The following is a 27,900-nucleotide window of genomic DNA, read 5'->3' as shown; positions in this document are numbered from 1 at the left end:
CATGGCTTCCAAAGTTTTCCCCACTGACACTCAACCCACAAAGTACCTGGCAGACTCTGCTATGTCTGTTTCAAGTGACATTAGCTCCATATTGGAAGGCACATCCCTTATAAACAAAAACAAAATAAATCCAGCTGTGAATGTTGATTTCATAATCAAAGAGGATTCTACTGTTTTTTCATCTGATATCCATACTCTTCAAGCTAGTTGCCCAGTCAGAGCACAGAAACAACCTCCAAAGAGACCCAGTGCCATTGGCCATATGTTTGATGCAACAACCACCATGATGACTAATGCTTCATTGACTATCATGAACATCCCTCTCCTGCCTAGGAATACCACTGGGCCCAGAGAAAGACCTGTGAGTGTGCATCATGCCATTTTGTCCCATGGCTAAAGATGGTTTGCCAAAAACTTATTCTCATCCTCCAACAGAAAACAGCAAAACAACTGAAGCAACCATTTTACTTGGGGTTAACAACACTACTCCTAAATCAGAAACAACCATTACTTCAGAAGACCACATTACTTCAGTATATGACTATACACTAGAAAATAATTTTTCAACAGTAGGCAACAAGTTTACATCTCCAAAGGAAAAACAAAAATCAGAAGATGATGCTGAGCCTCATTTTATTAAGTCATCAACATATCTGAAGAAAGAAATTACTACTCTGATAGGCACAGCAAACTCCATGGCTAATGACTCTATTACTGAAAACTTCATTCCAATTAAAATTGGTAATATCTCGTCACCTAGTGCTACTGTTTCTTTAATAGGCTTTTCCATTAACGTGGCAAAAGACATTCTCTTGGATATCACTGGCCCAGGGAATGAAGATGTCTCAATAACTTCTGAAGTCTCTGGCAGCCTGAAGGATGGAACCACCAGCATTGTGGACACCCCTGCCCTTCCAGCTAAGAAGGATGAACCCGATGTTAACAATTACAGTTCCTCAATTAAACCCAACATCACTGCTGAAGAGGCTGTCCAGATCACCAACTCATCTGTTCCTGAGGCTGAAATCTCTCCTGCTGCTAAAAAATACTTCATCACTATTCCAGACATAGCTGCCCTTACAGAAGAGAAAATGACTGAAATTGACCTAAGTATTCCAGAGGACAACCCTGATGCTGTGCCTACACTAATAGACTCTGATGAGAAAACATTCATCAGTCTGTTTGAGCTCACTACCACTGTCAAAAGGGGCAACAATAACCCAGAAGATATTCTGCCAACTGCTGAATAGTCTATGGATGAAACCAATGTTTGGATGGAGAAAAATATTACAAATGAAAAGAAAACCATCCCAATTTGCTTCCTTTTATTGAAATTATATATAACTTTGTAGTCCCTACATCAGTAGATGTGAACCTCATGAAAGATTCATCTTTTACAACAAAAGATCTGTCTGAAAATAATACAGTGGAATCTGTAACTAAGGACAGCGAGCCACTTTCAAGAGCTACCTCTGATCTAGATACCCTAACCCACAAGGACGATGCTGTTACAACTGAAATGGGTGTCTTTAAGCCACTGGAATATATTTATGGAAACTTCAAAAATTCAGTATACAAGAGTTCCTTTTGTATCAGAAAGCTTAATTTAGTTTTCCAATTATTTATCTTAATATAAAAATATTTAATCCCAGCCTTCAGGGATATGAAGAGAGAGCAACAAAGAAAGCTCACTTCCTACTACATTTAATGATGTTTGTCATTTTAGTTAACCCTCAATAGCACATTTTAGTGTGAGTTGAAGAGAATTGAATTAACTTATCTCAAAAAAAAATGCTGTAGTATTAAAAGTTCTGAAATGCTAATTCTAAACAGATATTTTTCATGCAGCCAATAATTCTCTTCTATTAAAAAGTATATTTGCAATCATCACTAAGAACTAAGGCTATTTAGTAATTGTTTAGAACCCACATGTAAGAAATATAAGAAATATTATAGGATTCCTGGGTTATGTTGGAGGCAAACTAGGAAAAAATGATTATTTCATAAGCATGTAAATTTGTGAAAAACAATGTTTTGTATAAATATATGAATCAATTTAATTTTCTTTATGTAAAATTTCTTTCCTGAATTTTTGTCAATTTTTTCCAGGTCTTAAGCACTGATATTCCATTCTTCTTATGCTTTTGGTTAGCAATTCAAGGACATGTATCTTCCTTGTTTTCTGACACAGACTTTTAAAATGGGTCTGTTTTCATCTTGCTGACTTTTCTTCAATAAATCCTTTGACAACAACTGACTTACTGTGTAGATGTGTTTGATATTCCAGGGCAGAATTCTCAAATTATGAAAAATACATAAGCACAGTTGACCTTTAAACAACATGGTGATAAGGGAGACTGATTCCTCTGCCAGTCAGAAATCCACCTGTAACTTTTGAGTCCCCCCACACTAAGCTACTAATAGTCTACTGTTACCTGGAATCCTTATCAATAATATAAAGAGTCAATTAACACATATTTTGTTTATCTGTTATATGCTGCATTCATACAGTAAAGTATAGGAAGAGAAAAGAAAATGTTATTTAAAAAATCACATGGAAGAGAAATTACTCTTAAAGTATTGTGCCATAAAAAATCCGCATATAAGTGGTCCTGCACAGTTCAAACTTGTGCTGTTCAAGGGTTGGCTGTAAAATTAAAATCCATTATTTGGTTAAAGAACAACTTAGGGGCACCTCGGTGACTCAATCAGTCAAGTGTCCAACTTCAGCTCAGGTCATGATCATGAGGTTCGTGAGTCTGAGCCCCTCGTAGCGCTCTGTGCTGACAGCTCAGAGCCAGGAGCCTGCTTCAGATTCTGTGTCTCCCTCTCTCTCTCTCTCTGCCCCTCCACACTTGCACTCTGTGTGTCTCTCTCTCTGAAAAATAAATAAACATTTTTTTTAATTAAAAAAAAAAAAACCCAACTTAGCTCTGGACACCAAGGACAGAATTATTCTACAGAGGCTCATAATTTTATTATATTTTTAAAAAGAGAAACAAAGCCAAAGCAGTGGGTAAATAGTAAATGGTATACTTGGTGTGGGGGAGGAAGAGGGATTTACACCATTTGATAGACTATTGACTAGAATAATTAGGTAGCATATTAAAACTCAGAAACACATTTTATTTTAAAAAATTTTTTTAATGTTTATTTATTTTTGAGAGACAGAACATGAGTCAGGAGGATCAGAGAGAGAAGGAGACACAGAATCCAAAGCAGGCTCGAGGCTCTGAGCTGTCAGCACACAGCCTGATGTGGGGCTCGAATTCATAAACCGTGAGATCATGACCTGGGCTGAAGTCAGACTCTCAACTGACTGAGCCACCCAGGTGCCCCCAGAAACACATTTTAACTAAAAAATTTAGTACATGGTAAAGTGCACTTCAAAACCATGAAATATGATGAGGAATTAAGCATTTTTTGACAGCTGAGTATTTGAGGAAAAATTAAGCTACAGTGTTAAGACCACAACCTAAAATAAATCCTACAGAGACAAGAGGCTTAAATATAACATCATACAGAAGTGTAGAAGGAAACATCTGTACATTTATTTAAATGGAGTCAAGAAGTTTAAGCGTATAAGAAATGGCAAAAAGAATATTCATAGATCTGACACCATAAATAAGCAAAATCCTGTACAAAAGAAAATGAACATAAAATTAAAAAGCAAATGATAACTGTGGATAAATAATTGCATTATACATGGCAGTGAAAAGATTACTATCCTTATTCTATGAAGAATTCCTGAAAAGAAAGCATTTTAAATGGGCAGTAGAAATAAATAGATAATTCATGAAATACAAATTGCCAGTAAACATAAGAAAAAGTCAATAGTATTTAAAGAAAGTAAAACTATCTTATATATATGTTTTTTTTCATCCATTTGACAATTAACAATAATCATTTTAAATATTCACTGTTGCCTAATGCAAATTTCTCCACCCTTTCTGGGAGGCAGTTTAACAGTAAATGCAACAATTACTGTATTAAAAATATTTAAAGGTTTTGGCCTATTTTGCAACAAAGAATTTTCTTTAAAATTTCTTTAAAATAGCTGATAGTTATTACAGGTTTTGGTGGGTTTACATTTAGAATAACACTTGCTTTTCATGACAATCCTATAAGAAAGAACAATATTATACCCATTTGACAGATAAAGAAACTGAGTCAGCAAATCTATATAACATCCCCAAGCTTCATAGTTACTTTGCAGTAAAGGCTTCAAACCAGGCAGTCTTTCTGCATAGCTCAGGCTCTCTTAATCACTATGCTCTCCTGGCTCTCACAGTTTTACAATAAAAAGGATGTTGAGAATGGCATTCATTTGATTGTATATGCTTATATAAGAGAAAAACCAAATGTCACCTAAAACTCTAGTGACATGGAATTGGTTACATTTCTGTATACCCATATAAAGCAACAGTATGCATTTTTAAATGGTCTATAAAATAATTTAATCACATAGGGGAAAAGGAAAAAAATCATACTAAACTTCTAAATGAAATTTATACAGTGATACATATGACATATATATATGTATGTATGTATGTAGATAGATAGATAGATATAAATATGTAGATAGATAGATAGATATAAATACGTAGATATATATAACAATACCTTAACAGTGATTATCTCTAGGAAGGAAATACAGATGATTTTGTTGCATTCATAAATGCATGAAATCCAGAATATAATTGTACACCAGGGTGGATGAATGATTGTCAACATCAATTTTCATTTACAAAATATTTATTGTGTACCTGCTATGGTCCAAATACCGCAAAATCTTCTTGTGGATGCTGTAGTGAACCAAATGACAAAGGCCCCACCATCATGGAAACTAATCCACTGGAAAAGATAAATATTAAACAAATAGTCTCAGATAATCACACATGAAGCAATGCCAACTACATATTGTGTTGGGTATTACAAACAAAAATAGTAAGAGATTATAACTGCAGACTTCACACAAATTTAAATCCAGGGACACTGTCTCTGAGAAAGTGAGATTTAAGCTAAGATTGAAAAATGTGAAGAGTTGGGGACACAACATGCTCAAAGCCCTGAGGCTAGAAATGGCCCTAGTTTCTCAAGGAAATGAATAGACCACATGATTGGAATGGGTCATCAGTTGAAAAATGCTTCAAGTCAAAACCGAAAAGAATCAAATCATGTGGTGCTTGTTGAAAGCTATTACAGGTTTTAATGATTTTGTCCTCAAATCAACCTTAGTATTGAGATAAGCAGCAAGGTGAAAGCATCATTATTTTACAAACTGCAACCATAGTTCTTTTCAGGAACTTTATTTAAAACGTAGTTTGGTTGTTTCCTTTGTATTACATGGCAATGAGAAAGAATGAAATATGGCCATTTGTAGCAAAGTGGATGAACCTCGAGGGTGTCAAGCTAAGTGAAATAAGTCAGGCAGAGAAGGACAGATACCATATGTTTGCACTCATAGGTCTAACAGGAGAACAGGAGAAACCTAATGGAGGACCATGGGGAGGGGAAGGGGGAAAGAGAGTTGGGGGAAAGAGAGACACAAAACTTGAGAGACTATTGAATACTGAAAATGAACCGAGGGTTGAAGGGGGAGGGGGAGAGGAAGGGAGGTGGTGGTAATGGAGGAGGGCACTTGTGGGGAAGAGCACTGGGTATTATATGGAAACCAATCTGACAATAAACCATTAAAAAAATAAAAATAAAAAATAGTTTGGGAGCACCTGAGTGGCTGTCAGTTGAGTGTCCTACTCTTGATTTCAACTGAGGTCATGATCCCAGGGTCATGATATCGAGCCTCACACCAGGCTCTGCACTGAGCCTGGATCCTGCTTGGGATTCTTTCTCTTCCTTTGCCCCTCTCCTCTGCTTACACATCCTTGCTCTATCTCTATCTCTCTCTCTCTCTTAAAAAGAAAAAGGAAAGGACAGGACAGGAAAGGAAAGGAAAAATGGAAAGGAAGGAAGGGAGGGAGGGAAGAAGAAACAAAAGTTTGGTAGTCCCATTTGACTGAGAGAGAGTAAGGCATATGCTGGACTAGAACAGGTAAGCAATTAAAAAGAAAATGTGCACTATGAGACAAGATGACGGGAATTTACAGATAGGACTGGACAAAGATAGGAAGAACAGAGTATGTTGACAACTGGCTAGAGTTCAGAAATAAGAGTGCCCAGTGTTGTGTGTCAAGCAAACCTTAATTTAAAAAAAAATGCAGTGGCCAGTGAGATTATTGGTGACCAGTGGACATTAGACTTTACAAAGAATGGGTGCATAATAATCAATTTTAAACTGTGCAACTTCATAGTAAAATTTCTCCTTACCCTGAAATTTCATTAAACATCTGAAAGAAACAAGGTCTTAAATGCAATTCTTGATTAAAGGAATTTATGAGCCCAAGAATCACAGCTAAGATAGGGAATTAAGAAATAAATGTGAAACAGTTTTATTCCCCAATGTACTAAATAGCAATGATTCTAGAAAAGAGTTTGGGGCATACAGTGGGTGAGCATTTTGGATAGTCTCATTTTACTGATGACCATAGAAAAAACAGAAAAGCCACTGGACCAGGATAACCAAGTCAGTAAGTAGCAAAGCTTAGCTCTCCACATCTGTAGGATTCTAGACTCCAACTTCAAAGTCACACACTGTCAATTTATAATCCTTCTTCTTTCTCTATTTCCACTGCCACTCCCTTCTTTAAGCCTGCCTGCAATCCTGTAACTGGAAATCCACCTCTTGTCTTCTTTCCCACCAATTAATTATGCCCTGAAGTCCTCGTCTTTCTTCTAAAGCCTTCTACTTGTTGTCTTTACTTATTGTCTTTATGATAAAGTCCAAATTCTTCAGCAAGGCCCATAAGCCTCTGCGTGATTTTCCCTACACCCACCTTTTTCCTCAATGCACCTTTCACACTACAATCTATCTATACAAGTACTAAATGTATACCCCCTGACAGCTGGGATCCATGACTACTGAGCTACTCAATAAGTGTTAATAAAAGAAGAAATGAGAGGAATTAAAGTTTCCTTAATGTGCATGGCATCTACTGTTTTTGACCTAGCTTCTAACCCTTGCCTGCTATAAAATTTTCTTTGTAATACAACCCTTTTCCTTCCACACATTTTAATGAGCTAGACTCCACCTTCAATTCCATCAAAGACCGAATTACTCCAGTGTCTCATACACCTTGCCACAGTCATTCAAGAATAAGTACATAAACCAATCAGAGCAAAGAGGACAAATTTGTGGAAAATAAACTTCTGAAAGAAATGTCAGGCCAGAAACATGTAGTGCAAGGAGCTTCTGAAACCTTCTAGGGATCACAAGGAGGCATACTACTGAAAATAAAGCCAATGCTGAAGAAATAAGAGCCAAGAAATATAATGAAGAAATGAGTTCTAGTCACATCATGTATCAAACCCTCATATAAGTCTGGTCTGCTTATCTACTTGAGACAATACATTTCCATTCAACAAGTTTGGGTTGAAATTTTCTGTTGTTTAAAACTGAAGTGACCTAATACTAAGAATTCAAAGAGTTTCAAGTTCTTGTGTCTTTCTAAGAAGAAGGACATAGTTTCTGTCCCTAGAATTCTCTGCAGTTTCACGTGGTAAAGATTTAATAATCTATCATGACCCACCTCAAGTACTAGCTTCTCTAACCACCTCTAGGTGTGATAACTTATTGTGTACCCCACTAACCATATACATTCTTGAATAATATCACTTATACTTTATTGTATTTCATAAAAGATACTCCTAAGTCACAAGATAATCTTATCTATAGTTTACTCTGACACAAGATACCTCTGTCCAAAGTTTCTCTCTGTCCTGATGTAACCCCTGTTCAAATCCTCATATATTCACAATCTGCACTGTAGCCCTTACCACAGCTTCCCCTACCCTGTGACATAAACCTCTTTTCCATGTCTTAAGGAATTCCTGATCCAATATGAGAGATAGACAGGAAGAGAGAAATGGAGGGAGGGGGGAGGGGAAGGGAGGGAAGGAGAGAGAAAGAGAGAGAAAGAGAGAGAACAGCTGTAAAACAAAAAGACCCCTGGTCACAAAGAAAGTTCTCCTAAAGAGATGTTCTACATAAGGATGCATTAAAGAACATTTATATTTTCAAGGTATCAAGAAAATAGGGGGAACTGGGCCAGTATGTGTGTAATACATGTGTGTTATCCAATTTTTCTGCCTGTTGAATATTAAAAATAAATAGATGATACATGACTTAAACTTTGAGTCTGCAGTCTATTTCCACAATGTCACTGGTATGTTCTTTTGCATCTGTCACATACACTTCAAAGATAACAGAAGTCTAAATTGAAACTGCCATTCCCCTTCCTTCATATTTCTCTTCTAATACTATGTTTCTCAAGCAAAAGGTACCACATGCACAGTTGTCCAAGCTGGAAACTGGCATTCCTCTTTCACACCCCTCTCCCACTTCCCACATGCAACAAAAACAAAGTTTTCACCTCTGGGGCTTTCAGGAATCCGCTTGTCTCCATTCCCACTGCTTCTTCTTTATCCCAAGTTTTATTAAGCAAGAACATCATTTTATATCACAAATGAATCATGCCACTTCCAACTCCATACCAAAATACTCTAGTGATTTTCCACCAACTTCAAAATAAAGTCCAGAGGGAGGAGGCAAGATGGTGGAGAGGAGAGGAGCTCTGTAAACTTCGTCTGCCCCATCTATGGAACTGAGAAGGACATTACTCTCATCTGGAAGAGTGGAAGGAGAAAATACAGACTCCAGAAAGAAGACAACCTCACAGATGACTGAGTGAGTGAGTGTGAACTGGGGAGATTGGAAAACGGGCCAGCCCGGGAGGGGCAAGGAAGGTGGGAGCCCCAGCCTAACACAGGGAAGGCGCATGGGGCCCCTGAGAGACAAAGGGAAGAGAAAGAGAAACTGAATACGCTCATAGTACTGTCTCTAGAGAAGAGATAAAGAACTTAACCCAGATCAGAGAGAAAAACTCTCACCCCATATAAAACCACTGAGCTCCGGGAGAGAACCCTGTCCCGTACAGCTGGCGAATTCTTCCTTGGGCTCAGTGACATCTATGCTGACCCAGAACAGCACCAGAAAACAAAAAAACCCAGGCCCCTCCTCCTGTGCAATCCCAGCTGGGAGGCAGGCAGTGGCCCGCAGAAGTGCACCTCACCTCCGGCAGTGGCAGAGTGAATTCCTGGTGGCACCAGGAAAACCAGTCCCCACCCCTTCACCATCCCAGCAGGGAGTTGGCAGTGGCAGGGGCTACAGGGGCGCGCACTTCGCCTCTGGCAGCGCACCTCACCCCCGGTGTCGGTGGCGTGAATCCTGCGGCACCAAGAGAAACAGGTCCCTCCCCCATGAGATCTTGACTAAGAAGCCGGCTGCCAAAGTGAGTACACCTCAAACGTGGTAGGGTTTTGAAGCAAGGCAGACCTGGAAAATACAGCTTGGCTCGCCGGTGGCAGAAGGAAATTGAACTCATAAGAGTGGCTTCCAGCACTTAGTTCAAACAGAGCTTGGGGCACTGCCATTCTTCTCTCTGCAACCACCAAGGTGGGGCCTCTGAGAGCTGCCCCCGAGACCTGCAGACACCAAACCATGCCTATCCTAGAGTGGGAGCTGATGCTTCTTTGTATTTATTTTTCATTATTATTACTTTTTTTACTCTTTTTAATTTTTATTTTTTTTATTTTTACTCTTTATTTTCCTTTTTCCTTTCTCCCTCATTGTTTTTTCTTTTCTCTCTTGTCATCCAGATATATTCTCCCTTATCTCATCCTTATCTCTCCCCTCCACTGGTTATATGCTTTTAGACTGTCCATTGTGTTTTGTTATCGCTGCCCCCTTTATTTTTTCTTCTCTTCTTTTCTTTTCTTCCTTTACCCTTTTAATTTGTTTGTTTATCTATGTGTTTGTGTGCTTTTGTTCCCTGTGTGTTTGTCTGTCTGTATTCCTTTTCAGGGTTACCCCAAGAAATAAGCCAAAGTACGCATGATGGAGAGTCCCAAATATCACTGAGTAGGGAAATAAAACAATGGACCTGAATGACACATTGGAACAGATGGAATTGATAGATATATTTAGAACTCTGCATCCTGAAGTTAGGAAATTCACCTTCTTCTCAAAAGCACATGGCACATTCTCCAGGACAGATCACATACTGGGGCATAAAGCAGCCCTCCATAAATGTATACAAATTGAGATTATACCATGCACACTTTAAGATCACAATGTTATGAAACTTGAAATTAACCACAGGAAAAAGTCTGGAAAACCTCCAAAAATGTAAAGGCTAAAAACCACCCTACTAAAGAATGTTTGGGCTAATCAGGAAATTAGAGAAGAAATTAAAAAATATGTGGAAACCAATGAAAACAAAAATACAACAATCCAAAGTCTCTGGGACGCAGCAAAGGCAGTCCTAAGAGGAAAGTATATTGCAATCCAGGCCTATTTCAACGAACTAGAAAAAGCACTAACTCAAAATCTAACAAAGCACATAAAGGAACTAGAAGGGGAGCAGCAAGAACACCCCAAACCCAGCAGAAGAAAATAAATAATAAAGATCAAGGCAGAAATAAACAATATAGAATCCAAAAGGACAGTCGAGCAGATCAATGAAACCAAGAGTTGGTTCTTTGAAAAAATAAACAAAATCGATAAACCTCTAGCCAGACTCCTCAGAAAAAAAAGAGACAAAAAAAAAACCAGTCAAGGAGATCAATGAAACCAAGAGTTGGTTCTTTTATAAAATAAACAAAATTGATAAACCTCTAGCCAAGCTCCTTAGGAAGAAGAGAGAGAACACCCAAATAGACAAAATCATGAATGAAAATGGATCTATTACAACCAATCATTTAGAAATACAAACAATCATTAGAGATTACTATGAAAAACTATATGCCAACAAACTGGACAATCTAGAAGAAATGGACAAATTCCTAAACATACATGCACTACAAAAATTCAAACAAGAAGAGACAAGAAGTATGAATAGACTGATAACCAGTGAAGCAATCGAATTTCTTATCAAAAATCTCCCAATGAATAAGAGCCCAGGGCCAGATGGCTTCCCAGGTGAATTCTACCAAACCATTCCATTCTTCTCAAACTATTCCAAAAAATAGAAATAGAAGGAAAACTTCCAAATTCATTCTACAAAGCCAGCATCACATTGATTCCCAAAATAGACAAAGACCCAGCAAAAAAAGAGAACTACAAACCAATATCCTTAATGAATACAGATGCAAAAATACTCAACAAGATACTAGCATATAAAAAGAACTATCCAACATGATCAAGTGGGATTCATTCCTGGGTTACAGGCCTGGTTCAATATTCGCAAATCCATCAGTGTGATTCATCACATTAACAGAAGAAAAGATAAAAACCATATGATCCTGTCGATAGATGCAGAAAAAGCATTTGAAAAAATATAGCACCCTTTCTTAATAAAAACTCTTGAGAAAGTCGGAATAGACGGAACTTACCTAAACATTATAAAAGCAGTTTAGGAAAAGCCCACAGCTAATATCCTCCTCAATGGGGAAAAACTGAGAGCTTTCCCCCTGAGATCAGGAACATGACAGGAGTGTCCACTCTCACCACTGTTGTTTAACATGGTGCCGGAAGTCCTAGCATCAGCAATCAGACACAACAGGAAATAAAAGGCATCAGAATTGGCAAAGAAGAAGTCAAACTTACACTTTACGCAGATGACATGATACTCTACATGGAAAACCCAGCAGACTCTACCAGAAGCCTTCTAGAACTGATCAATGAATTCAGAAAAGTTGCAGGGTACAATATCAATGTACAAATATCAGTTGCATTACTATACACGAATAATGAAGTAACGGAAAGAGAAATCAAGAAACTGATCCCATTCACCATTGCACGAAAACCCATAAAATACCTAGGAATAAACCTAAACAAGAATGCAAAAGACCTATACAATGAAAACTCTAGAAAACTTATGAAAGAAATTGAAGAAGACACCAAGAAATGGAAAAACATTCCATGCTCATGGATCGGAAGAATAAACATTGTGAAAATATCATTATTAACCAAAAAAATCTACATATTCAATGCAATCCCCATCAAAATTGCACCAGCGTTCTTCTCAAGTTAGAACAAACTATCCTAAAATTTGTATGGAACCACAAAAGACCCCGAATAGCAAAGTCATATCGAAGAAGAAAACCAAAACAGGAGATATCACAATCCCAGACTTTAGCCTCTACTACAAAGTTGTCATCATCAAGACAGTGTGGTATTGGCACAAAAACAGACACATAGACCAATGAAATAGAATAGAGAACCCAGAACTGGGCCCACAAATGTATGGCCAACCTTTGACAAAGCAGGAAAGAGTATCCAATGGAAAAAAGAAAGCCTATTTAGTAGGTGGTGCTGAAAGAACTGGACAGCAACATGCAGAAGAATGAAACTAGGCCACTCTCTTACACCATACACAAAAATAAACTCAAAATGGCTGAAGGACTTGAATGTGAGACGGGAAACCATCAAAATCCTAGAGGAGAAAGCAGAAAGCAACCTCCTTGACCTCAACCGTAGCAATTTCCTACTCGACACATGCCCAAAGGCAAGGGAATTAAAAGCAAAAATGAACTATTGGGACCTCATCAAGATAAAAACTTCTGCACTGCAAAGAAAACAATCAAGAAAACCAATAGGCCACTAACGGAATGGGAAAAGATAGTTGCAAATGATATATCAGATAACAGGCTATCATCCAAAATCTACAAGGAACTCACCAAACTCCACACCCAAAAAACAAATAACCCAGTGAAGAAATGGGCAGAAGACATGAAGAGACACTTCTCCAAGGAGGACATCCAGATGCCCAACAAACACATGAAACGATGCTCAGCATCACTCATCATTAGGGAAATACAAATCGAAACCACATTGAGATAACACCTCATGCCAGTCAGAGTGGCTAAAACGAACAAATCAAGAGACTATAGATACTAGCGAGGATGTGGAGAAACGGGTATCCTCCTACACTGTTGGTGGGAATGTAAACTGGTGCAGCTGCTCTGGAAAACAATGTGGAGGTTCCTCAAAAAATTAACAATAGAACTCCCCTATGATCCAGCAATAGCACTGCTGGGATTTACCCAAGGGATACAGAAGGGCTGATGCATAGGAACACATGTACCCCAATGTTCATAACAGCACTTTCTACAATAGCAAAATCATGGAAAGAGCCTAAATGTCCACCACCTGATGAATGGATCAAGAAATGTGGTATATATACAATGGAGTACTACATAGCAATGGAAAGAATGAAATATGGCAATTTTTAGCAAAGTAGATGGACCTCGAGAGTGTCATGCTAAGTGAAATAAGTCAGGCAGAGAACAGATACCATATGTTTGCACTCATAGGTCTAACAGAAGAAACCTAAAAGAGGAGCATAGGGAGGGGAGGGGGAAAGAGAGTTGGGGAGAGAGAGGGACACTAATCATGAGAGACTATTGAATACTGAAAATGAACGGAGGGCTGAAGGGGGAGGGGGAAGAGGGAAAGGGGTGTTGTGGTAATGGAGGAGGGCACTTGTAGGGAAGAACACTGGTGTTATATGTAAACCAATTTGACAATAAACTATTTTAAAAAAACAAAATAAAGTCCAAAATCATTTTGCTATTTGTCAGATTCTCCACAACCACAACATTGTCAATCTATGCAGCCTTATGATATGTTACTGTCAAATCTTAAATCTTAATCTTACTCTTAAATCTACTCTTAAATCTTACCTATATAGATCTTCTATTGGTTTCTTTAGAACATCAAGCTATGTCTTATCTCAGGATGACTGAACATTCTAGACTCTTCCTGAAACTTTCTTAAAATTCCCTAAATATTATTTCCTCTGACCATGTAGGCCTCTGTATTCTCCCATCATATTGCCTCATAGCACAAAATACCTTGCTTCATGTAACACACATAATCTTTCAAATTGCCTGTTGTATTAATTTGCTAGGAAAGCTGTAACAAAGCACCACAAACTAGATGACTTAAAACAATAGAAATTTATTCTCTTCACAGTTCTCAAGATAAGAAGCCCGAAATCAAGGTTTCAGCAGGGCTTCTGCTCTCTGAAATTTCAAGGGGAAGATCTTTTCTTGCTTCTTCCAGCTTCTGGTGGTTTCTAGCAGTCCTTGGCGCTCTGGTTTATGGACACATCACTACAATCTCTGCCTCCTTCATCATGTGATATTCTCTTGTGTGTCTCCATGTTCAATTTATCTCCACTTATAAACATACCAGTCATTGGATTATGACTCTTAATCCAGCATGACTTCCTCTTAACTTGTTACATCTGCAAAGACCCCAAACTTAATAAGGTTATGTTCCCAGGTTCTGGGAGTTAGGACTCCAACATATTTGGAGGTAAAGGGAAGATACAATTCAATTCACAACACCTGCTTAAGTCTGTCTTCCTTACTAAACTGTATGTTCAATAATGAAAAAGACCACATAATTTATTATCAAAACCAAAATACTTGTGAGACTGGAAGAAGACAGTATTACTAATGGCCCCACAACAACAGGCATTGAGTGTCCTGAGTAAACAGAGCTGATCACCCCATTCCAAGAAAAGAGATCATATTGCTCTTGTCCACTGCTCACTTCTGAGAGCTTTGATCACAGTAGATGCTCAATAAACATCTATTAAATGAATGAATTAAATGAAAGAGTGAATGGTGGTTTCATTTGTGCTCTATGAGGAAAATGGCATGAGCTGGCACTCAGAAATAAATATGAGCTTACCAGGACAAGAAGAGGATCACTGGGGTCAAGCTGAGAGAAGGAAGGGCAAGGGCAAAAATCCAGAAGTATAAAACTAGAGTTGACCCTTGAATAACACAGGTTTGAATTGCACTGGCCAATTTATATGTGTATTTTTTTTTCGGTAAATACATACAGTATGGTAAATATATTTTCTCTTCTTTATGATTTCCTTAATAACCTTTTCTTTGGTAATACAGTATATAATACATATAACATACAAAATATGTGTCTATAGGATGAATATGTTATCAGTAAGACTTCACCAGTAGACTATTAGCAGTTAAGTTTGGGGGGAGTCAAAACTTATACATGGATTTTCAACTATGTGGGATGCTAGCACCCTTAACCCCCAAATTGTTTAACGGTCAACTATACTTGGTGTGCTCAATAATACTCAAGTCAGTTTAGAGCAAAGACAATCTGAGAGAAAATAGTAACAGACACACCAAGTTGTAACTGATATTATAGCCTCATAAAAGCAAAAATAAACTATGTCAAACTGTGTGTATTGGTCAGGGTTCTCCAGAACCAGTGATGGATAGATGGATGGGTGGATGGATGGATGGATATAGAAAATATTTAAAAATTGACTCATATAATTGTGGAGACTGGCAAGCTCAAAACCCACCACACAGGTTGGTAAGCTAGAAATTCAGGTTGAGTCAGTGTTACAATCTTGGGTCCAAAATCCACAGAGCAATTCTGTAGGCTGGAGCCTCTGATAGGGATTCTGTTTTGGTCTCTAGGCAGAATTCCTTCTTTTTCAGGAAACTTCAGTCTTTGTTCTTAATGCCTTTGACTGACTAAATAAAGTTTATCCACATTATGAATGGTAATCTGCTTTACTTAAAGTTGACAGATCATAAATTTTATCACATCTATAAAGTACCTTCACAGCAACATCTAGACTCGTATTTGACACAGTCATCATAACTTAGGCAAATTAACATAAAATTAGCCATCACACCATGTGTTAGCAACTTAGAGTTAAAATTTCACATAACAATTCATTCCTGAGCTAGTTTCACAGGAATTAATGGCTTTTTTGTAGGCGTTAAAAAGATTTTTGAGGTAAAATGCACTGCTGAAATCCTGGAATTGTTACTTGAGAATATGTATATGAAGTGTTCATGGAGCTGTATTTACAAGGAGCTCCAGTAAATATCCCTAAGAACCGGGGCGTCTGGGTGGCTCAGTCAGTTAAGCCTATGACTCTTGATTTCGGCTCATGTTATGACCTCATGGTTCAGTTCATGAGTTCAAGCCCCACATCGGGCTCCCCACGGACAGTGTGAAGCCTACTTGGGAATTCTCTCTCTCTCTCTCTCTCTCTCTCTCTCCTTCTCTCTGCCCCTCCCCTGCTTGCACTGTCCCTTTCAAAATAAAAAATAAGGAAATAAAATCTTTAAATAGATTTAGGAATTAATGCTCTATATAACATGGTTTAGAAGATGTTATTGTATAAAATGGAAAGCATCAAAGGTTTTAAGGGGCTAATATGTTTAACTGTGTTTTAGAAAGATTATGTTGGTGGATATGTAAAGGTTGGATTGGGTATGTAGAGGAAGCAAGAAGCAGAGAGAGAAGAAACTAAAGTAGGAATCAGTAAGAATAATTATCAATATCAATTATCAATGAGTGTATTCCATTTGTCCTATTAACCAGAATGGTAATAAAATGAACACTGCCTTAACGACATAGACTCTTTAATATAAAAATTTTAGGTAGAAATCTGAAAGCTCTAGTATCAGCCCCAATTGGTAGTTGTTCTTAACCAAGTTGGCTGTCTCTCTTTAATGAGAACAGCATCTATGAGTTCAAATTCTCACATTTTCTCTCATTTCACAGAATTTTTTTTTATTTTCGTTTTTGTGTTTGTCGTACTCATTGGGGGGTGGGGGGAGACAGTGAGGCAGGAGGAGAGGCAGAAAGAGAGGGAGAGAGAATCCCAAGCAGGCTCTGCACTGTTACCATAGAGCCCGACATGGGACTTAAACTCACAAACTGTGAGATCCTGACCTGAGCAGAAACCAAGAGTCCAATGCTTAATGACTGAGCCTCTTAGGCACCCCTTTCATTCTACAGAATTTTGGACTAGATATAATTTACAACAAAATCAGAAAAAGAAAGGAAGTTCATAATATATATTAACTTGGTAAAAAACATTATTTATCACCTAAATTTTTGCCAGAAAATCTATCAGTTAATCAAGACACTAAAATGCCTAAGATAATTCTTTGTCTATAACTTACTCAGCATCATAATTAATCAAAATTTTCCTGGCAGAAGTAAAACATACTTAAAAATATCTCACTGTAGGGAAAAGAAAAAGCTGTGAAGATTAACAAATTTGGGTTAAAATACCGGCTCTAAAAACTATGAGCTAGCTATTTTCTCAAGTCTCAGTTTCTTCATGTACAAAAGTATATTCTATGTAACAGCACATGGATCTAGGTCTGCATCTTGATTTGGATTTTAGGTTACCCTCATTGTAATAAGCTATTCTTAAACACACACACACACACACACACACATATGTATGTATGTATATATATATGAACAAGCTGAAAAACCAATAACCAAGGAGACACTGTGTCCAGTGCCCTCAAATTCACCTTTAGGAGAAAAAGTCTAAAGTTTCTCATTTGATCTTCAATTCATCACTGGGTGAATTAATGCCCAAAAGACACCCATTGTTAATTTCTAACTTGAATGAAAAGCATTACAAATCCCATTACCCACCAGTAGACCATTTATTTATAAGTACATAGTGTTTACCTATCTTCATCATGATGTATGACACTTTTGGGGAAGTGAAATTTACTGACATCAAAGCAAATGTCAAATTACTACACTGCTCACAATGTCTATTGTTTACTAACTGGTACATTTCTTCTGAGCAAGATAATTACTGTGGTGTACAACATATCTTACTTACAATTTAAAGAATTATTCATCTGAATGTCAACATGTTAAGTGGTGTCAAAAAGGTTCACTAGCTATCTTTTTCTCATTTTTATGTCCAGAAAAGGCAAGAAAAGAATGTAGTGTTTGCAGCTGCCCTCTAATTACTAATGTTTAAAGTTGAGCTCATTTTAGAATCTCTAAAATTAACTTTCAGGAATGAAGTACTTTATCTTACAAAGCTAAAGATGAAAACAAAAGAAGCTACCATCTTCAAATATTTTCTGCGAACTCAGAGCCCACAACATTATCACAGAGTAGTAAGGCAAATATAAACAGCAGTCTTAACTCTGAAAGTGTTCACAGACTTAGGGTTTAGTCAAGTTTCAATAATTACTGCTTTGTTACTAAAATGTCAAGTTATTTAAGAAAACATTATCTGAAATAAAGGGAGGAAATTGCCTCAGAGTATTATCTTTAAATTATGAAGAATAAGCTTTTAATTTTTCCAATGCACAGTTAATCAGCCGCAATGTTTCAAAAAAAAAAAAGGAAAAGAAGAAATGTCACCTTTTGAAAATTATAACACTCCATTTTTTGCTTCAGGAAATAGTTCAGATTAGCGCAGAAGCAAATGCTAAAATAATAATAATAATAATAGTTTGCTTAGCAATAGGAGCAATATTGAAAGAATAATGGGGGGAGGGGGTGTTCTTTATAAGGCATGAATTACCTGTACTATTTCTCCAAGCATCCAGACTTCCAGAATCTGAGGTAAGGCTGACATTGCTAGACAAGCAGAAGGAGGATCCCTTGTTATGGTATCATTTTTAAAATTTCAAAGATTTAAATCAGTTTTCCTTAGACTTTGATTATATCTCGTTTATAATTAGTATAATCGTCATTTTCCATTTCTCAAACTGTTTTCCATAGAATTCTAATAGACAATGCATTTGAAAGAAAATATGATAGGGGCACCTGGGTGGCTCAGTCGGTTGAGTGTCCAACTTCAGTTCAGGTCACGATATCACGGCTAGTGAGTTTGAACCCCCCCACCCCACCCCCACCCCCCGCCGCCCATGGGGCCCTGTGCTGTGCTGACAGCTCAGACTGGGGCCTGCTTCGGATTCTGGGTCTCCCTCTCTCTCTCTGCTCCTCCCCCTTTCACTTGCACTTTCTCTCTCTCTCTCTCTCTCTCTCTCTCTCTCTCTCTCTCTGTCTCAAAATAAATAACATTAAAAATTTTTTAATAAAAAAATGAGGGGCGCCTGGGTGGCTCAGTCGTTTAAGCGTCTGACTTTGGCTTGGATCATGATCTCACTGTGTGCAGGTTCGAGCCCCGTGTCCGGCTCTAGGCTGACAGCTCGGATACCGGAGCCTGCTTCAGATTCTCTGTCTCCCTCTCTCTCTGCCCCTCCTTGCCTCAAGATCTGTCTCTCTCTGTCTCAAAAATAAATATGTTTTTTAATGTTTAAAAAATGAAAGAAAATGTGATAAATAGAAAATAAATTGCTTTAATAAATCATCAATCTTTAGATTCTAGACACATGTACATTAATAAAATGTTAATAATTTTAGTAAACAAGATAATAATAAAAATTGCTTGTCCTCTGGAATCCCAGTTTTAAAATGGTTCCTGTTAGACATGAATCCATATTTGAATTTTGTACCTACAATAATGAAACTGTTTTCAGTGGCAAAAACATATTTTACTAAATTTTGAAAGCAATCGTTTGGCCTGATTTTTTTAAATTTTTTACTATTTGAATGTTTCCATTCTATATCTCTTGTATTACAAAGGGAAGGGCATGTAAATATCTAAATATTTGTACCTTATATTTTACTTGAGATTGTGACTGTTTCACATATGGAGATACATTTATTAATTTGGTTTTCTATTCTTATTCTTGAGATTATTGAAATGTGACAATTTCACCATAAACTAATCACTCCATTTTAAAAGAAGAAATTGGGCCTCAGATAGGTTAAACAATGTGACCAGGGTTTGATAACTGAAGCTCAATTCCAGTGACTATTGATCCAGTGATCTTTCCCTTATAACCAAAAGGAGATGTCCTATTTAATAAAGTCCTTGCTAAAAGAGAAGTAATTCTCCATCAATTATGTTGTGGCTATCATGGTTTTTTTTTTAATTTTTTAATGTTTATTTTTCAGAGAGAGAGTGCAAGTGGGGTAGGGGCAGAGAGAGAAGAAGAAACAGGATTCCAAGCAAACTCCAAGCTCTGAGCTGTCAGCACAAAGCCCGACTCAGGGTTCAGACTCATAAATCGTGAGATCATGACCTGAGTCGAAGTCAGACACTTAACTGACTGAGCACCCAGACACCCCAATGGCTATCATGTTTCTAAAGCTGTAATATAAAGATTATATTTGAACCTGAGATTTTATAAGCATAAATAGTCACTAATTCCTCTACATAGCTACTTTTCTTTAGTAAAGGAATTAGTTAAATGGATAGTGACCAAAAAAACTATGATCCATTACTGAAGTATGATATATGAATGCAAAGTTATGAAGAAAGCATAAATTTTTTAAGTTTATTTATTTATTTTAAGACACAGAGAGAGCGCAGGAGAGGAGCAGACAGAGAAGAGACAGAATATCAAGCAGGTTCTGCACTATCAGCACAGAGCCCAACCAGGGGCTGTAACTCGCAAACCTTGAGATCATGACCTGAGCTGAGATCAAGAGTCAGACACCCAACCAGTTGAGCTACCCAGGTTCCCCAAGAAAGGATAATTTTGTAATAGCCCTCAAAGAACTGCAATTGGAGAAGTTTGGATTTGGTTTTGTTTGTTTTGCATTTATTATCAATAAGAGAATCTAGCAACAATGATCATATCAAAAGAAAATAAAAGGTTTAGCAGAAATGTCAAATTTCTAAAAATCATGGATAATAAAAATAATACTAATGGCAGTATTAATATAAATATCTCATGTTTATGCTTGTCATACTTTTAAATTATTAATTCACATTTAAAATCATTTCTCTAAAACCTTAAGAATGTAAGGTCAAAATCAGAGCCAGAAAAGATCATTTTAATGGCAATTTCTTGATTTCCTTTATGTGTTTAAGTTATAAAATCTATGAAACACTGTAAAGTTTTAACAACAGAAAATCCACATTTGTATTAAATCATCATATCACACTTATTTTATCTTTCAATTACATGTCCTCTCTTGTCCATTTGAATAATTTACACATGATGTGGTATTTAAACTTTTCACTTGTGTTATTTTGGTAATTTACATAAACTATGGCAGTTAAACATTTTACTTACAATAATAAGCATTTTTTAAATTTCTATAAAGTCTTCATGATTATCAGTATCCAAATTTTTTATATATAAGTAACATTAAAATGATTTAATTTTTTCCTATTGGTTAATTTACCAAAGATCATTCTCAAGACAAATTCTTTAGGTTAAAGGTACAAACATTTTAATCTTTTGCATATTGCCATACTGTTTTTCAAAAAAATTACCTAAATTAATAGAATCAATGGCTGTATGCAAGGATATCAACTTCACCATCTTAATCATAATTTGATTTTACCTTCTCAAATAACTCTTCAGTAATTGTAAAATAGTAGCTCAAAAAATAAATTCTCTATATTTTCTTGACAATAAGACAAGAGCTAACTCTGTCTACATTTTTATCTACTATTGGTATTGTCATTGTAATTCCTTATTCATAACCTTTACAAATATTTGTTGGGCTATTCTTCTTATAAATTTGATAATTTTTATCATACCATATATATAATATATGCCATAGACGTGCCTTAACATATATTAATGTTTTTCCTTTGGTTAAAATTTAGCAAAAACAAAATGATATTTTTTTATTCTTCTACCACCAATAAAACATCACTTTTTGCTGCCTACTTCTAGAAGACCCTAAGACAAAATGAAGGCTCTCATTTTGATTGGTGTCATCTTGACTGTCACTGCTTGCTTCTCGGTAAATATCAGATATCTTTCTAATTTAGTTCTTAATCATAAGGTGTACAGTCAGTCCATTGTTTTATGTCAACGTAGCTTTAATTCACACAAACCCTGTTTGATCTTATTTTTACCTAAGATCTTAATTTAACTTTCTTTGTAATCTTTTTGTTGACCTTAGGATATAATCAACATTTTTTCCCACATATTTTTAGTCTTTAGAATTCCCAACATGTGTAGTAGGATTTTGTAGTGTTATGATTTCAAATTATGTATTCTGATTGCACCTCTGCAATACCATCTGAATAACATTTTGTCTTTGGTAGGCTACTCAAAAAGAAGGATGTCTGAAGAAGAAAAAACTGCTATAATGAGCCCTATAAAATCCAGTTTTAACCATAAAAGGGATTTCACATGGATCAAAAAAAAATTAAGAAACTCTAGACATGTTATATAACTTTCTTTTTTTTAGGGTAGACATTGCCATTTAATTTTATTTATTTTTCATAGTTTATTGTCAAATTGGTTTCCATATAACACCCAGTGCTCTTCCCCAAAGTGCCCTCCTCCATTACCACCACCCCCTACCTACCTTCCCCTCCTCCTTCAGCCCTTGGTTCATTTTCAGTATTCAATAGTCTCTCGGGTTTTGGTCCCTTTATCCCCAACTCTCTTTCCTGTTCCCCTCCCCATGGTCCTCCATTAAGTTTCTCCTGTTCTCCTGTTAGACCTATGAGTACAAACATATAGTATCTGTCCTTCTCTGCCTGACTTATTTCGCTTAGCATGACACCCTCAAAGTCCATTCATTTTGCTACAAATGGCCAGATTTGTACTACCCAAGGGATACAGAAGTGCTGATGCATAGGAGCACACGTATCCCAATGTTCATAGTGGCACTTTCTACAATAGTGAAATCATGGAAAGAGTCTAAATGTCCATCACCTGATGAATGTATCAAGAAGATGTGAGAAAGAATGAAATCTGGCCATTTATAACTTTCCAATTAAAGAACGTGCTTGCTATTTTCTTACCACTTTTAGATTTGTTTATCTAAAGCTTGCACCTACGTTACATTATCTAAAGGGTAGGTTATGTCGTCTAAGGATTATTGCTGCAAACCTAATCCAGTATCATTTCATTAACAACCAATGTCATACGGGTACTGCTAACACAAGTGCCTCTTCCCTGTTGTTCCATGCTAAAATGTGACAAGGAAGAATTTCCATCCAGGATAAACCTTGTTCCAGAGCTTTCTGGATCACCCATTTTTCTCTTTCAAAAAGACAGGCTGATTTCTCCTTATATCAAGTTCATAAAGATGCTGGTTCAATAGTGGTTCCCAAGCTTGGCACCTGAGTAGATGATGGTTGTTAGGATGAAAGGAGCCAAATCTTGCACAATCTGTAAACTACAGACTGTTCGGCAACACATCCACAAGAATGTAGAGTGAGAGGAGCACTTCTGCCTTAAGACCTCCAGAAAAACTGATGGTCTTATGAACTGTGTGCTCCAAACTGTTACAAGGTCCCTCACATTTAACAAGGACACTCAAAGTATAAAACCATATTCCATTCCATTCACCTAACCCAATCACATACTTCCCTCAAACAACTTACAATCACTATTCCTGATATGCCATATATGCTGTGGGTCTACTTTTTTTATATGCATATTTATTCTCTATTTCCATTTTAGTCAGCCGGTGCACATAAGAGGAAAAGCTCCGGGGTAAGTTCTGTTTATATTTCTAGGTATCCTTTTATATTATCATTCATAATCAAAATTCAGTTATGTCTGAAGAGTTGTTAGGGTACAAATATTTTCTTTTATTCCCAACCAAAGAGAGTCCTTCAACGGGAATAGTTCTGTGAACACCAAAACGTTGCCCCCAGTTGCCTGCCACTTTGATACATATAAATCTGCAAGAGGAACAGAACAACTTAGCACATAAAAAGCAAAGTTCACCTAGCCCTCAGCACCAAAAACTATGTTTGCTTGTTCCATGTAAATGTCTTTTTCTTTATAAATATTAACGGTTTCTTTAGTAAGGAACATTTCCTGTGATCCTACAAAATACAAAAACATAGTTTTTGCCCTCAAAAACAATGGTTTTTCATGGGAAAAAAAAAAAAAGAAAATTCAGATCATTGGGAAGACTTTTCCAAATCACAAATTCTTGTTTCCACCCTCTGTCATTTTTAAAAAATTCTTGTAATCCCCATTTTGTGTCACAATGGAGGTGGGCTGCATGACGTGTGTTACCTGAAAATACTGTTACCTCATCCTTTTACATCCCCTGTTCTCTCTTTTGCCTCTTCTAAGACAAGTACATTAAATGAGTCCTTAAAATCAAAAACATTCTCCTGCTTCTAATGCAAGATAGACAGTGGAATAAACAAAGTCTAGATCTAGTGACACAAATTGTGCTGATATTTAGAAAAAATTCTAAACCTACCTTGAAAATTTGTGACAGTTTTGTCAACTTATTGTTTCTTCATCATAAAGTCAAGTGTCCTACTATCTCTTAGAATTTATTCACTTTGAGAACTAATATTTCAGGAAGAGGCAGGAGTGTCATATGTAGAATCCCAAGAATTAACTTCTGTCAGTGAAGACAAAATGAAAAGCAAGGGTCTAAATGGAAATCCAAAGGGAACACCGGGTTAATACCTCATGTAACTAAAGACAATTTAAATTGTCCCTGCCCTTGCTATAATGAGGCTTTCACTGGGTAGATATGCATTGCCTGATCTAAGGTACTTCTAGCTTTTAATACCTGTGATTCTGTACAAATGAGTGAACAACATGAATTCAGGCAGTGTTCTATCAATCTCACATTCTTGGCCTATGAACATGGAGCAATGCAAAGCTTCCATGCTTTCCTCTTATTCTCTATTCAGAGGAATAAAGTGCATTATGTTTTTTTCTAAGACAAAAATTAGAACATTATGTCCCAAAATGTTACCCATTAAATGCTAAATCACTAGTATGAATAAATGCTACACATATACATATGTCTGTGGTAAATTCAGTTGGGAAATATTATATGTCCTTTGGATACACTAAATATTCATAGAATGTTATATTAATAACTCTAATAAATCCTATAGTAAAGAAATGTGTTTATCCAGATCTTTTCCACAGTCATTTGGCCACCAAAATCTTTTCAATATTTTGTCTATAATGGATCACATGATAGGAAAATCTATAATAAAACTATTAGGCTTTAAGAATAGCAGAGATACAGCTTACTTTATATTCCACCAAAGGTCATCATTCAAAACCCTCTACTTGGTAGAAAACACTAATCAAATTACTTACGGAATGAAGTTAGAATATTTACACAAGTATCAGTGATGATATAAATTTTTAAAGCCTGAGTTCAGGCTAATTTATGCATCCTACCTGTATTAAACAATGGTTTCATATTTTCTTTTAAGGTTAGTGAAAGTTCCGAAGAACATTTTAAACTGCCTAAACAATTAAGTGCTAAGCTGTTAAGACATTTTGTAAAACCTGAACGAGCTCCCGGAAGTCCACATGGTCACCATGGTCGGCATGAACCCCTCAGAGGCCACCATCCCCTTCCCTGCCCCCACCGTCCCCAAGGCCCACATCGTCCACCACCCAGACCTGTATCACCACCTGAGAACACTGTAACTCCTCAAGCACCATCAGCCCCTTCTAGCACTGCTCCAACCCTGATTTCCACCAGTGCCACTGCTGCTGCCACCACCACCGCCACCACTGCTGCTACCACCACTGCCACCGCTGCTGCCACCACCACTGCTTCGACTGCCTCTGCTGGAAAAACTGCAGGCGTGGCATCCAGCACCCCGGCTCCCAACAGCCCCCAGCCTGAAGACGTCACCCTTCAAGCTGAAGACAACATCCCCCAAACTGAAGACCTCACCAGTGCGCCTGTGGCTGGCACTACCACGGCCCCAGTAGCCAACACTACTGCCGTCAACCAGCAACAAGAGCTTCAGTAAACTCCACAGCCGTCCGAGACTACAAATGTACCAAACCACAAGGAGACCAAGGCAAACCAAGGTAAACGACACTTTCCAAAATATTTTCTAACTAAATAAGTAACTTTAAGATGTGTCTAAATAAAAATAGGTGGGTTTTTCCCACATCAAAAAGAAAGAAAGAAAGAAAGAAAGAAAGAAAGAAAGAAAGAAAGAAAGAAAGAAAGAAAGAAAGAAAGAAGGAAAGAAAGAGTAAAAAGAAATACAGTGTTTAACTCTAACATATGGATTAGAAACTCTTAATACTTTATTTCAAAAACTAAATTTGACCTCCTTGAATTGATAGGTTATGTCTAAAAACCTAGTGCTAGCAGATTCCTAAAAAAGAAAGATTTTGAAAGTTCACTAATATGTATGTATTTTGATCTTCTGTTTCCAGTGTTAAAATATGTTTTATTTCCCTGAAATAATCACTTATAATTAGGGCCTTTGTAAATAAAAGTTAGTGTATACTTCAAAGTTTATTAAATCCCACAAACTGTGTACTTGACATAGAGAATGCTTCCTCCTTCCTTCAAGACCTACCAACTCTAATAAGGCAAAAAAAGGATGAAATGTTTTAGCAACTATTACAATTAGCCTTGAGAATAGAAATATAAACTAAATCACAACCCATAATAAAGCTCTCCTACTATATTCTCTTGCTATATTGACTGAAACGTACACATTATGGTACTGCATGATCCTTAAAAAATATTGAAGAAATTGGAGAATATCATATATTGTTCCTATTTCTGAATATAGGTGCTCCTAATTACAAATGAGAATTACCCCTATATGTGACATAAAAATAATAATCATACATACCAACCACAGAACACTTAGAGTAGTTCCAGTGCTGTTACTGCACTAAATAGTAATTATACTGATTCCCATTTAATACTCATAACAACCCTATAAAGCTAATACCATTGTCTCCTTTTTAGAGATGAGTAAATTGAAGCTATGAGAATTTATGGGACATTCCAAAGACCACAAAGTATAATGGCAGATTAGTCTTCAAACTCATAACCATTTAACTCTGAAGCTCTAGCTTCTAATGTTCTTTCCAGCATTCAGCTATTTTAAAACAACTGGATGGAGATACACAGTACTATGCTAAGTGAATTAAGTCATCAGAGAAAGTGAAATACTGTGTGATTTCATTCATATGTGGACAAAAGAACAAAAGGGCAAGAAGAAAGAGAGACAAACAAGAATCAGCCATAATTATAGAGATCAAACTGATGGTTACCAGAGGAAAAGTGATAGGTGAAATAGATGATGGGGATTAAGGAGTGCACTTGTGATGATCACTGGAAGTGGTATGGAATTGTTGAGTCACTATATTGTACACCTGAAGCTAATACTACACTGTATGTTAAATAACTGGAACTTAAATTAAAACTTAAAAAAAAACAATTGGAGAAGAAAGAGCTTATGTACTTTTAATTAATGGCTCTTGGTATTTTGTTTTGTTTTTACAGATCCTGAAAAACTGAATATTAAGATATCATGATCACCTTCTCTCACCATTTCAATTTTAACAAAAATTCAGGAAAAGAAACAAAAATTAAGGGATGTGGGGTCTTACTACTTCTTCTTTAGTCTTGCTATACTGTATACATTTCCAAAGATAATTATATGTATGCATTTGATCACATGTGTTGGTCTCCTCTTTATTTCTTGGTACAGTGACAGAGTATTACCAGCACCTCCACTCATTCAGGTAGGTCTCTAACACACAAAGCATATGTTTAGAAAAAAATGTAAATTTTACAAAGGCAAAAAAAATTATTCAAAAAGCATAAAAGGAACAAGCTAAATTTCTACAGATCTACAGATATTTTTTCTGAATATCTGAAACACTATCCCTTCATCTAAAGAGGTATTTTCTCCAGAGATTATTCAACTGACACTTTGTACCATCTATGAATCTTTAATTTTTTCTTTTTGAGAGAGAGAGAGAGAGAGAGAGAGAACATGAGCAAAGGAGGGATAGAGAGATAAGGAAAGAGAGAATCCAAGCAGGCTCCAGGGTGTCAGCACAGAGCCCAATGTGGGGCTCAAACTCATGAACTGTGAGATCATGACCTGAGCTGAAACTAAGGATCAGACGCTGAACCCACTGAGTCACCCAGGCACTCCTCCATGAATCATTTCACCCAAACATATATTA

The 27,900-nt window shown here is 36.7% G+C and overlaps 1 protein-coding gene across 1 annotated transcript; it reads left to right on the top strand.

Annotated features, from left to right (window-relative positions):
- Nucleotides 1-377: 377 nt before the first annotated feature.
- CABS1 (calcium binding protein, spermatid associated 1) lies at nt 378-25,703 on the top strand. Its single transcript, XM_029951847.1, is given in 4 exon segments — nt 378-1,296; nt 1,299-1,570; nt 9,054-9,407; nt 25,152-25,703. Coding segments are annotated over 4 exon segments (2,085 nt in total). The 5' UTR covers nt 378-389.
- Nucleotides 25,704-27,900: the final 2,197 nt, after the last annotated feature.

Source organism: Suricata suricatta, chromosome 1, assembly GCF_006229205.1.
Source record: "Suricata suricatta isolate VVHF042 chromosome 1, meerkat_22Aug2017_6uvM2_HiC, whole genome shotgun sequence".
Classification (NCBI taxonomy): Eukaryota; Metazoa; Chordata; class Mammalia; order Carnivora; family Herpestidae; genus Suricata; species Suricata suricatta.
Note: the sequence above shows the minus strand (reverse complement) of the source record. Positions and strands in the feature narration are given on the sequence as shown.